General features: G+C 33.5%; 2 protein-coding genes across 2 annotated transcripts; one reads left to right on the top strand and one right to left on the bottom strand.

The window, feature by feature from the left end:
• Positions 1 to 86: 86 nt before the first annotated feature.
• LOC111377485 (sec-independent protein translocase protein TATA, chloroplastic-like) lies at positions 87 to 4,644 on the top strand. The gene is made up of 2 exons (XM_023000591.1): positions 87 to 458; positions 4,317 to 4,644. The coding sequence occupies exons 1-2, from the start codon at positions 141 to 143 to the stop codon at positions 4,455 to 4,457; spliced, it is 459 nt and encodes a 152-aa protein (XP_022856359.1). The 5' UTR covers positions 87 to 140; the 3' UTR covers positions 4,458 to 4,644.
• On the bottom strand, positions 4,588 to 10,039 carry LOC111377484 (light-inducible protein CPRF2-like). Its single transcript, XM_023000590.1, has 6 exons — positions 9,420 to 10,039; positions 9,061 to 9,160; positions 6,913 to 7,120; positions 5,665 to 5,740; positions 5,459 to 5,584; positions 4,588 to 5,150 (listed from the first exon to the last, which is right to left on the bottom strand). Exons 1-6 carry the CDS (start codon positions 9,831 to 9,833, stop codon positions 4,782 to 4,784), a joined length of 1,293 nt encoding a protein of 430 aa, XP_022856358.1. The 5' UTR covers positions 9,834 to 10,039; the 3' UTR covers positions 4,588 to 4,781.
• Positions 10,040 to 13,486: the final 3,447 nt, after the last annotated feature.

Below are 13,486 nucleotides of genomic sequence, written 5' to 3'. Positions count from 1 at the left end.
AAAAAAAAAGACTCGGGTTAAGATCCAAACCTTGGGCCCTAGATCCGATCCACTAATTAACAGTCCGCTGAAATTTTGGTTTATCCGTACGAGTATGGAAGCTTTGATTTGTAACAAATTAAGGGTTGTTTACTGCACAAATGGCGACCATTTCATCTCCCGTTATTGCTACAAAACTCAATCTTACACCTACTGCGAGATTTGCTGCTGTGTTCTCTTCGTCCAGCTCAGTGTTCTTTGGCGACAATGTTAATAACCGGGCTGGCCTTCACCTGGTCGTGAATCGGTCCAGAAGAGCCAGTACGAGTGAGAAAAGGGGGCTTTCGTGTAACTGCCTTTTTGGGCTCGGAGTGCCGGAGCTTGTGGTAATTGCCGGAGTGGTTGCGCTGGTTTTCGGGCCCAAAAAGTTGCCCGAAGTTGGCCGGAGTATTGGCAAGACTGTTAAGAGCTTCCAGCAGGTATGGTTTTTCTATTTCTTTTACTTTTATCAATCTTCTGATTAATATGAATGATCTGAAATTTTATCAATATTGTTTTCATTATTATAAGAATGATCCCAACTTTTTCGATTTTATCTTGTTTAGTTTTGTAGTTAGCCAAATATGAGTACGTTGTTAAGTACCTGGACTCTGAATACTGGGGATTTCGTAAACTTTGTGAAAATTTTTGTTGTTGATTAATCATGGAAAAGACTGTTTCAACCTTCTAGAATTTGGTGTGGTATTGTTAAATGAAAATGCAGAAACTGAAATGAACTAATGTTTTCTGGAAATATTATGTGAAATCAAAGTTATGTTATGGTTGTAAGAAACACAAAAATGGAGAACAATTTGGGGCTACGTAGAGAATCAATAAACTGGTGGAGGCAGCATAAAATCTTAATCTGGCTTTTCTTTAACTAGGGATGCTTCAAACTTTGACATAAAAAACGATGAAACCAAGGGTTGCACTAAGGTTAAGAACTGCATCATGCTCATGCAGTTCAAATGACTTCAAGTTTTTGAAGGATTGGCAGCTAGCTGGATAAATTTGGGATCTGCCAACAAACAAATGACAAGTAGGACTTTTTTGGTGGGGCCCAAAACATTCTTATGCATCTGTTAGATTGGACAAAATTGGCATGAATAGCATTTCCTAGATGTTAATCTTTTCAAAGCAATTTTTCGTAAGCACAATTAAGAGATTCACAAGAGATTGACTTGAAACTACTTACCTAGAGTGAACACTTTTCTTTTCCAATGTTATAACAAAATTTCAAGAAAACCTGATAAGAAACATTTCTTTTTGCTTTGATAAGATGACACAATTTGTGCTTCAAGTCTCCAACGAGATGTACATTCATTCTACGGGAACGTCAAATAGGATTTCCTATTTTGAAACAATTATTCCTTTCCCTCGAACTAAAGGATGTCTCTTTCTGCTCATTTTTAGTCTCACTCAATAAACCTTCACTGCTAATACTCCTAGCCATTTATTATTGCCAATAGTTTTTTATTACTAATCCCTTCTATCTGTTGAGGATTTTTAATTTTCATTAATATTTTAGATATAGGTGTTTTCTTATGAAAATGAAAACCTTGTTTTTTAATGATTTTTTTTTATATATAAATGTGTTACTTCCTTTATAATATCTGGATTAGTTCCTTATTCCAATAGCTAAGCAATAAAAGATTGAAAAACTGCCTTATTGTTGCACATCGTAGCTGAGTGGGAGGAGTGAGTCGAAGGAGGTTGGACAGTTGGGGAGTGGGAATGGGAATGGGTGCCTAACAATGGAAATGCGAGTTTTTTTGTAACTTGTTTAATAATTAGCCCTTGTGTGAAATTGATTATTTTAAAATCACTTTTCCCCCATATTCATTTTCAATCACACATTTTTTAAAAAATAAATAAATAAATAAAATAAATCATTTTCACATCTCCCCATAACGTACCCCTACTTTTTTACCACACATTCTAAAAAAAAAAATAAAAAAAAATAGCTTTTTTGCAAACCTACTTTTTAAATAATCACTTTCAGACCAGCACTTAGTTTTTTGATTTCTTTGAATGTATGGGAAACTTCGACTTTTCACCAAATATAATGCCTGTATTTGATGATTGTATAAAAGAACCTTGTTACTGCGGAAAATGAAGGGTGAGTAGCCATATGCCTAAAAGATTAGAATGGGGGGACCCCAGTACAAATGATCTTATAGGACTGGACTGTGGTTGCAACTCCCCCTCTTGTTTTTGATCTATTCTTCCTCTGTGTTTCTTTCTCCTCCCATGCCACAGGCCAATTTTTATCTACTTCTTTTCCAATAAAAAATTATGTGCATGTTTGGGATTGCTGCGAAAAAATAGCTCCTCATAAGAAACTTTTAAGCACCCACAAACATGCTTGTTTCTTATGTAGGGACTATTAGAACTTCGAAGATGAGATATACAAGTATTTGGTTTATATTTGATACTCGTCAACAATTGATATTGGCGGTGTTTTTTATGTGGAGGGAAAGAAGGGAACACGAGAAATTGAGAGAAAATGCAAGTGTGGAAATTAGAAGAGAAGGGAGAAATACATTTTTTCTTTGTTTGATTTTCAAGAGAAATGAGAAGAAAATTAGAAGAGAGATAATTTGTGGGACCAAGAGGAACTTTCTGATAGGTATCTCTTTCTCATACTTAAAAAATGTCCATTTTCCCCTCAAATAAACAACTATTGGTTTAAGATAAATATCAGTATATAATGTTTTGCATTCTTTTTTATTCGTTTCCCAAATTAGACAGGCAAAGTAAATTTGTTCATTTTCCATGAACATTGTTGTTTAGGTAGCATGGAATTGAAATGAGAAATGCAACAGTGAGCAAACCTCTAACCAAAAGTAGGGCACGAAACTTTGGGAAAATATCTCAAGAAAATTATGTTTTGATATTTGTTATAATTATTTTCGATATTCCGGTTAAGGCAGTCTACTTAGTATCGATTATGCAACAGTAAAGTTAAAATTTTAATGCAATTTATTTTGCAACATACTCAAAAAAGGGGGGGGGGGGTTGCTTGCTCTTTAAAGGTGCCAAATTCTTCTCCTGCTACATAATGCATTATAATTTGTTCAACTTATTATCATGGACTTTTCTCAATAGAAAACGGAGATTGCCATTAATATACTTGTTAAATCTATAATTTTTGTTTGGAAAGATTGAGTTGACTGTAAAATTAATAGTTAGAATAGAAATCGTAATGATTTATGAATACTAACCAAATTTTATTCTTGCTTCTGTTAATTCTTTGTGGTGTGAAGAACTGCAAGTTGAAGGAAAAAGTTTGCTAACATGATTGTTGAATTGTCAATTGCTTTTGTCATTTTCGTCTTGATGCCCAGTTCTTTCTTTTTAACTACTTTTCTTTAATGTCAAAGGTTTTTATTTATTTTCTTCCCATAATATATTCAATGGACATCATTCTATTTTCTTTATATTTTTTAAATTCCTTCATCTTGTTTGTAATCAATACATTAGTAAATTTATATGTATCATTTGAAACATAACTGAAGTCATAACATTAGTAAAGTTTTCTCCGAGTATCCTTTAAGTTCCCCTTTGAATTTTCCCAAAGTTTCTGAATTCTATTAAAAGATGAAAAGATAGTAAGTTTTTTCATGTTTCTAAAATAGTTTATATAAAGTTTCTATGAAGTTTCAATTTTTGAAACATCGCCAACGAGGAAATGCTAGCCTTTTAGAAGTACTCGAGGTACATGGATTATCGTCTTAACAGAAATCTCCAAGCTTATCTTAACTGTTAGTGATTCTGCTTCTTCTTTTTTTCAAGAAATTATGTGCTGTTCTGTTGTATTCTTATTTTCTGATCAAAGAAGTTATGAAAGGGGATGATGGATAAATTATAGAAAGTGTGCAACTCGTAAAGTCACTGATATGGTATAAATGTATGCTCCTTCACTGATATGGTATAAATGTATGCTCCTTTGATTGCTCTAAATCGTGATTCCTTTGTTCATTTTCTGCATATCACAGGGACAATGGGCTACAAACTCATCAATTTTTGGGCTTCTAAGTGTCCAACTTCTTTATATATGCCTTTCATATGGGTAGAGTATATATCTCATTTCTTCCTATAACACACATAATCATCTAAACTAAGGAGTTTTTATCTTTAACGTTCAATAAGCTTGTCAGTTTTCCTTTATATTCTCTTAGGAAAAATATGAACTGCTAGCTTGGAATTTTGCCTGTGTGCGCATTTCGATCTTACTCTATGCATATAGAATATCAACAGACAGAATGACTCCAGGTATTGACGCATCTCTGTTGCAGGCTGCACAAGAACTACAGTCGGAACTGAAGAAGGATACTGAGTCTTTGGAGGAGCCTCCTGCTGAGAAGATAACAACAGTCAGTGAAGAAGAGAAACCAGGGGCTAAAGTCTCGAGCACGAAGGAGAACTCTCAAGTTTGAGACATGCTAACGTAATCGGTTCTCGTTGTAGCTCCTGCCTTCTTTCATCGTGTGTACGATTCATCCATTTCGATATTAGTTGTATACGAATTATTATCATTGATGGATTGTTCAATTAATTATAAGAGGATTAGAAAGTCTGCTGTTCTCATACTGCATCACATTTATTCAGGAGTTATTCAAATTTTGGAACCGAGAAATAAAGGGAAAAAAAAAACTTTGCTTGTCAACGTTACAACGATAAAATCATTTCCATGACGAATTTCTGTATATACACCAATAGAAGTTGGTGAGGGCTTTTCTGTCAAGATCTTCAACATAAACTTACTGGTGTCCTGGCCCACCACGGATTCGCTTCTCCAGATGTTCCAAGCTAGCCACTTGCTGCACAGAAACTGTTCTTCCCACCTCGTCCTCCCTGGCTTGTTCTGTTGCTGAATTCTGATTTATGTTATCAACCGGGGGAATATTTACCAAACTGTTTTGCATCATATGGTCGTTTGTTGATATGTGATTATTAGGAGCTTGATAATAATGCTGGTTTGGGACATCTTGTACTGGTACACCAGCATCTGCTAATGTATCAGAACTAACACCAAAAGACGGCAAACCCATCGTGGATAATTCAGACATTGCTTGGAAAAGCGGGTTCAATCCGGTAACCCTTTTAACAGTTTCTTCTGCCATTTTCACCTGTTAAAGAAAGCAGGATCATCAATTAAACTTGGATACTAGACTCGAATTGTACAGATCCGCAAACCCAAGTCATACAATAAAAATGTAACATGATAATAATATACAGAGAAGTAAAATGTGCATTGGTACCCATGGTTATGGACCCAAATCTGACGTAAACAGAACGGAAAAGTTCAAGAGCAGGATTTCCTACCTCTTAGTTATTTCTATTTCATGAGAAAATGCAGTAGTTTTTCTAACTCAAACCCTCCTTTCCCAAAAAAAGATTCACAAGGATAAAACTACAGAACACTTGGTTTACTCACCTTTGCTCTCAGTGTCTCAACATCAGCTTTCAGAACTCTATTATCAACGGCTGCTTCACTGTACTTATGGTTTATGTGAGAGAAGCGCTTTTGTAAAGAAGAGTTTTCCCCGTTTAGTTGAGAGACCTAGGAAGAAGCACAAGCAAAACAATGACAACAATAGCCCAGAAAATAATAAATGAAGATGGCGAGAGTAGAATATATACCTGTGTTTCGATCTCAGACAAATGTGCTTGCTTTCTTCTTCTCGAGCGTCTAGCAGATTCTCTATTTGAAACCATTCTGAAAAAAATAATGAACTATAAGAGGACTGAACTTATTTTGCCACATTATCTCAAAATTAATACGAAACAATTGCATTGAAATATGAAAAAAATAAATGATGTACAACATATTGTAAAACATAGATAACAAGGTGAAGTAATTAGCGGTTAATAATTACTGAAGCCAGTCTATTTGTCAATTTATTGTTCACTGGTACGCATACTTTTATACTCTCATAATTGACAGATCATTATTTAAGATTAGAATATCCAACATAATTAATGAGTTCTATTAAAAAGAAAAGCAGCCTTCCCATGCTTGAAAAAGAAAAAGAAAAATTGACACAAGCCTGCATGTTGTTATGCGCCTCTCACAAGATATGAAATATTTCAAACAAGAACTTTGGATGTTATTGAAATATTTGTACTCCAAGCAATACAGTATAAGTATTTCATACATTTCCCCATTTATGCTTTTCTCAAAGAAAAAAATAACATTTTATTACGATATCTAAACCATATGATAGGATTTATAGTGGTGGCTCCTTTTTTCCAATGTTGATATTTCTTACTGTGAATCTTTCCATTCTAACCAACAATAAATGTTAAAATTCAAAATTCTGGATTGGCTAGGTGGTCTCGAAAACCAATTGGCTGAGTGGCTTGTGCTGAAAATTTGTTTGCATCGGAGAAAGTGATCACAAGAAAATTGTTAATTCAGACCCGTTTGTATTAGCAGAAACTTACATACGATAAAAAGGATGTTCAAGTGGATTATGTCACCAAACTTAAAATTAACAGGTCAAACATCTGTTTTTTCAGCAAATTTGGACATCCCAACCCCCCACCTATCCTCATGGAGAAAAAATAAATAAATAAATAAATAAAGGGAGTTCACATATAATATTGTAAGGAGGTGATGAGGTAAAATTAGTGAAATACATGAACCATAATCAATATAATGTTTTTCAATTTTTTCCCTATAACTTCATTTCTTCTGTCTATAAATCTATTTATATATATTCTCTTCATAGAATCAAAAATCTGTTGATATAATCCGTTGTCTCAAAGATTGAATTTCTCTGATCCGTGTGATATCCATATAGATTTTTGCATACAAATTGCTTTAGCAATTCTTTCATATTGTACTCATCTAATAGGATAGACAAATAAAAGTTAAGCTGTTGATACCTCCTCATGCGTTTTGCATCTGTAGGATCCATATTCTCAGTTGTTTCTGCGTCTTCCTCAGCTTCATCATCATCTGACTGGTCCCCAGATGATCCACTTGTTATTGACTTCATCTGTGTCACAGGTTTTCTTGGCATTGCAGGCAGGGAAGGTACACCAATTGGTACACTAGTGTCCTTATCTTGGTCTTTTGATAAACCCGGTCCAGCTGTTAAAGAGGAAATACAAGACCCAAACGAAAAACAATGTTAGAAACAGTTTTTAACCTTCGACAGTATTTTATATACTAAGCCATAGTCATTTAGGCCTTGCCTTGTAATGAATTCCTTGGTGGCCAATATACCAAAAACATGATCCCATGATGTTTGTACTGATTTATATTACTGTTTTACTTGTCAAAAGTGAAGATGTATAATAGGAAAGTGCTTCAATCAAAAGGACTTCTAGATGACTTAACTTTCTAATATGAAGCCTGAATGTATAAATTGAAAGATAATCATTAGTAGATATGAAGAAATGAAGAAGTCAAGAGACTTTGGTTGTCAACATTGCATATCAGGAAAGGGGAGAAAAGGTGAATCGTGATGTCTGTGAGTCTTTTGCCAAGTTTAACAAAACATATCATCATTGTTAACTGACGAAACTTGAAGGTCTCATATAAGAGGATGTAACATCCAACTCTGCTAGTAAAATAATCCAAAGACACGTTCACCAAATATATCCAGGAATAAAAAATAAATGAGGTGATCGAGATGAACAAAGAGAAAGCCAACCTACAGGTTTGTAGAAAAATGAACAGAAAGAGCATAAAAAATTAACCTTGAGTGGAGAAAAAGCCAAATAATTTATCAATTCACAGTATGATTAAGAAAAATCATATTGCAACAACAATGGCACAACGTTCATATAGTTCTTAGCATATCATAGGTTTGACCACCTAAGGACTTCACTACTCTCGGGATCCAAGATACATCTTTCGAGCCCAATTTTACACCCAAAGCTTATGTTATTAGACCTTGGGTTCAGCCACATATATAAGCTCACTTTTATCTTTTAATTTTCCATGTGAAACAATTGCAGTCACATGTGTAACTCCACAGTTTACGCTCTTAGTTTGAATAAGCTCATCGTACCTTTAGCTGAATACAATGTAACTCTTAGTGGAATATATCATTCAACAATAGGTCTGCTTAATGCAAGAAAATCATGCAAAGAACTTAAAAAGGTATTTAAAGCATAAGGATGAAGTCTCATTTAAATAGTAATGTCCCTAGCTTGCGCCCTATTTGAGACTTCCCAAACTGTATAAGTTGCTTCCAAAGCATAGGGCTTTCTGGATGTAGATGATGATATCTATACAGATGATAAAGCACAAAAGAAAAGAGGAATTGGTATCAACATTTCTTTATTTGTAAGGCTAGATATTGACTTATAGGGAATTGCTGAAGAAATGTTTCATCACTTGAGTTTTGGAAGGAAACAAATTAGAGTCAATAACAGGAAAGAATAAACAAAAATTTAATAAGAGAAAACACAAACTTTTCCTTCTTTGCCCAAAAGACAAAATATTAAGTATCAGAAATATAGCTATTTCACTTGCAATTAAGTTTATATAAAAATCTGCATTATTCATGAAAAAACCATTTAACCTTTCGCGAATAGGTCTGTACAGAACTCTTACTAATGTTAGAAGAAGGGAGAAAATTAGAATCTGCTACCAAATTGAAACTAAAGACGAGGTTTCAAGGTGACAACATTGATTTTAATGTGACTAGTACACGTGAAGAGGAAAAATAGGCTGGAATTTGAACAGCAATGAGATTCAATTGGGGCAAGTCTGAATTATGATCTCCATTTATGATTGTAAGCAAAATAGTGGACAACTGGTGGCAGTTGAGTGCCTGTTACTTTCCTTTCCACTTTCTCGTTTTTCAATAACACAAGATTTTAATGAAAAAGAAATATTTCGACCTCTTCGCTGCTAGCCAAAAGTACATAAATGGGAGAAATGATCCATTTAGTTCAAGGATACAGCCAGCAACATTTTGGTATATTCACATACACATTTATAATATCAAATGTATTGCTATACTCACATTTTTCCTCAAATGAAAATGATTCAAATTAAATAAGACGCGGAGTGCTAACCTTCCTGAGGAACCTGAGACCCCGGCTGCAATGAATTAGAGGCCTGTGTCCCGTTATCAGTAGTCCCAACTGCTGAATCTTGATCCTTTACATTAGCTGCCTGCATTGCTCAATTCACAATGAAGAGTTCACTTGCATACATGTTTTAGTATACAGAAAGTGAAAAAATATGAACCAAAAAGAAAACCATATGTAAAATCGGGAAAGCTACAACTAATATGACACAACGTACAAACCACAAAATTTTATGATGAGCTCAAACTAATTCCAAAAAATCACATCGCAAACTCCAAAGTTCTGTTTTTTGGGTAAAAAATAGGAAATTGAAGAATTGCATGATAAAAAATAGAAAGATATACCCGGGTAAACGCGACGGCTGCACAAGCCAACTCGAGTTGGCTTTTAAGGAAGGCCTGGTAATCATCAAAATTCACCGGAATAGCAGGCTGTAAAGAACCCTCAGCCACCGCCGCCGCCATCTCCCGATGCTGATGCTGACTATCGTCTTCGATCTCCACAACATCGGCGTTTTGGGGATGCATCGATGTTGCCGGGGAATGATCAGGTGCGGCGGCTTCCTGTAGGAAGCGCTGAAATGCCCATTCTGATGAGTTCCGGTTCATCTTCATCGCGTTCGATGAGGACGAGGGAGCAGTGGCGGAGGATGATGAGTGCTCCTCCTCATCATTCTCTTCCAAATCCTGCGGAATCGACGGCGGCTGCGGCGACCAGAACTGGTCCATGATCTCACCCATTGAGAACACCCTATCCATCTCTCTGAGTTTTCTTCTACCTACCTTAAACTCGTAAAAAAAGACCTTGTGCTGAAATTTGCTGGATTATATTGATTTTGAGTGGGCTGATTTGATTTGAGAATTCTTAAAAACATCCATAAAATTCGCCAAATGATGCTGAAATTGTCTGAATTTTCTTCAAATGTAAACGAGATATAAGGTGACTCATGCTACCTTTTTTTTTTTTTTTTTAATTATTTAAGTGTTACTTGCGATTAAGATAAGAATTGAGAATTTAAGATGAAACTGATTTCGTGAAAGAATTATGCCATTTGTGTGTCACTTTTTTTACAGTACGCTTGACGTCATTCATGTTGTCAAGAATTAATTAGAACATGTTTGTTCATGAAATATAATTTTTTAGAAAACATGCTTTTAAAAAATAAAAAATATTTTAAATTTACGTGTAAAATTATTTTATTATAGGAATATATAGTTGCAAATGAATTCCAGTAGAAATAAAATTTAAAAAATGGGGCCCACAAGGGTTGAATATCTTTTTATTGAGGATAATTTGTGCAAAACGGTCTAATCGTTTGTTCTATTGTTTAAATCTTTCATCGTTTTAATTGACATTTGGACCATCAAATAAATTTTTTTTTTGCGTGAATGTTGGTTATCATTCATTTAACAGTACGCTTGACGTCATTCATGTTGTCAAGAATTAATTAGAACATGTTTGTTCATGAAATATAATTTTTTAGAAAACATGCTGTTAAAAAATAAAAAATATTTTAAATTTACTTGTAAAATTATTTTATTATAGGAATATATAGTTGCAAATGAATTCCAGTAGAAATAAAATTTAAAAAATGGGGCCCACAAGGGTTGAATATCTTTTTATTAAGGATAATTTGTGCAAAACGGTCTAATCGTTTGTTCTATTGTTTAAATCTTTCATCGTTTTAATTGACATTTGGACCTTCAAATAAATTTTTTTTTGCGTGAATGTTGGTTATCATTCATTTTCTCCACCAAATCCTATCAATGACAAAACGGTCTAATCGTTTGTTCTATTGTTTAAATCTTTCATCGTTTTAATTGACATTTGGACCTTCAAATAAATTTTTTTTTGCGTGAATGTTGGTTATCATTCATTTTCTCCACCAAATCCTATCAATGACAAAACGGTCTAATCGTTTGTTCTATTGTTTAAATCTTTCATCGTTTTAATTGACATTTGGACCATCAAATAAATTTTTTTTTTTTGCGTGAATGTTGGTTATCATTCATTTACTCCACCAAATCCTATCAATGACAAAACGGTCTAATCGTTTGTTCTATTGTTTAAATCTTTCATCGTTTTAATTGACATTTGGACCTTCAAATAAATATTTTTTTTGCGTGAATGTTGGTTATCATTCATTTTCTCCACCAAATCCTATCAATGACAAAACGGTCTAATCGTTTGTTCTATTGTTTAAATCTTTCATCGTTTTAATTGACATTTGGACCATCAAATAAATTTTTTTTTTTTGCGTGAATGTTGGTTATCATTCATTTACTCCACCAAATCCTATCAATAACGAATATATCATTATTTTTAAATAAAGAAAAAGAAAGAAATGAACAGTATGGATATTTCACACAAAGAAAAAGTCAATCAAAGTGTTAAATTTTAGAATTAAATGAATAACAATGATTTGTATGAACATTTTGTGTCAATTACTCTTTTATCAAAAGTTCAATTATAAAATAATTGATTTTGACTATAAACTATAAAAGTAATTTATGCACAGAAATTATATAAAACCTATAGAAGTAATAATTTCGACTACCAATTAGCAATTTAGCATCGTGCACCTATCGAAATAAACTAAAATTGCAGTTGAGTCAAGATACATATTTGAAGTAAAAAAAATAAAATAAAAATAAATGTATCCAAAAGTAGATTAAAAATGTTAAAGTAACTATCTAGACTTCTTTAATATTGGGTTTGTTGGTTTCTTTTTTCAAGCGATCGAATCTTTCATTCTCTTCACATTTTTATACTTTCGTATTTAGGGTAACTTCTGGTCTTACTCGAAAGTCATATAACCGAATTTGTAAGGTAAAATTGTTCCCACATATTATATACGATGATTTGAAATATAGTCGTATATACTTGATTTGAATTTACATCTTTTTAAATTTTATATCCAAAATATTTTGTCACAATATATCAAGTTTGAACTTCCTATAAAACAATTATATAAATCAATTAAAGGAAATGAGTGAGGTAGTCTCAGCTTTGCTGACAACCGCAGTGTGAGGGTTCGATTCCTAAGATATGAAATTGGACTCTTTGTGAGTATCAGTGTACGGTCAAACTCTTATTCCCTGATCTGTTGGGGCACATCCCGTAATTTACTTCCCTCACGATGCTCTAGAGACGGGGTGGTGGAGACCCTTAAGGTTGGGGTTCAACCTTTTATTATATAAATCATTAAATACATATAACTTAATTGCACGACAAGAGATCATTAATTATGGTTTAATAGCGGGTAGCATTTTTGCTGCCCACTGAAGACGGGAGATTAGGCATGTAAGATATAAGCATTGTATTAGTGAATATAACTTCATGGTAGAAGTGAAACAAGACCACTTATAGATTTTGCCAAATGGAGGCTAACTTACGATGGCATTGAAAGAGATCTTTCCAAAAATAGTACTTTCGAAAGTAATAAAGAACGGTGTCAAAAAATTTCATGGAGCCCATCGACACAGCCAATTTGTTCAATTCAACAATCAGACTAAAAATGTTAGATCTAGATTAGTGAAAGTATATTCCATGCATTTCATTGTGCTTAAAGAGTTGAATGTATTTAAAGAACTAGGAAGACCGGATACGTAGAGCTTCAGATTCAATATAAAAATTGGTAGATTTCAAAATCGAAATGCATCGTATGACTTGACAATATTGCAATCCTAATAGGAGCACATTTGTATCCATCAATGATTTTTCAAGAAGATGAAGATGAAGATGTCCTTCCCGACATTTTTTCAAATGCCATGCTACGGATGTAAAATTGTAATTATTTTTCACTTTTTAATAGTTATTCTATTTCAAGCCTGAAAAAATGATGAAGCCTTTTACAAATTTATAATTTCTTATGTTTTCTTACTAATTTATGTCTTCATTATACTTTTAGTAATATGCAATTATCAACATAGAAGGAAAAAAATGAAGCGATCAAGAGACGAGGTAGCGGGGCAAGCCGAGCCCATGTTTCTTGAGCAATCTAGCTCGCACTCAGCTCGAGTAGTTCAACTCACCCCATTTATAGCCCCTAATTAAACCCATGTTTGAACCATATTCTTCATATCTCCATTTTTTCAAGCTCATTTTCAATTTCACATTCTTTCAATGGAATAATTTTGCATGTAAATTCAAAATTTTTCCTACCTTTAATTACACATTCTTCAAAAAATCATTTTATACTATATTTTCAAAAATGGGGTTTAAACAAGAGCTAAAACTATCATACTTTTCTCCAAAAAAACTTAAAAATTCCACATTCTACAATTTTTTTCCCCAAAAAAATCACTTTATTCATTAAAAATCAATATTCTATTCCATTGAAAGGAGAATATCTAGAGAATCCAACTTACCATTACATCCCAGTTTATCTAAATACTCCCAAAAGAAAATT

This window comes from Olea europaea, unplaced genomic scaffold (assembly GCF_002742605.1).
Source record: "Olea europaea var. sylvestris unplaced genomic scaffold, O_europaea_v1 scaffold1661, whole genome shotgun sequence".
NCBI classification, from domain to species: domain Eukaryota; kingdom Viridiplantae; phylum Streptophyta; class Magnoliopsida; order Lamiales; family Oleaceae; genus Olea; species Olea europaea.
This window is presented reverse-complemented; position numbering and strand designations above follow the sequence as displayed.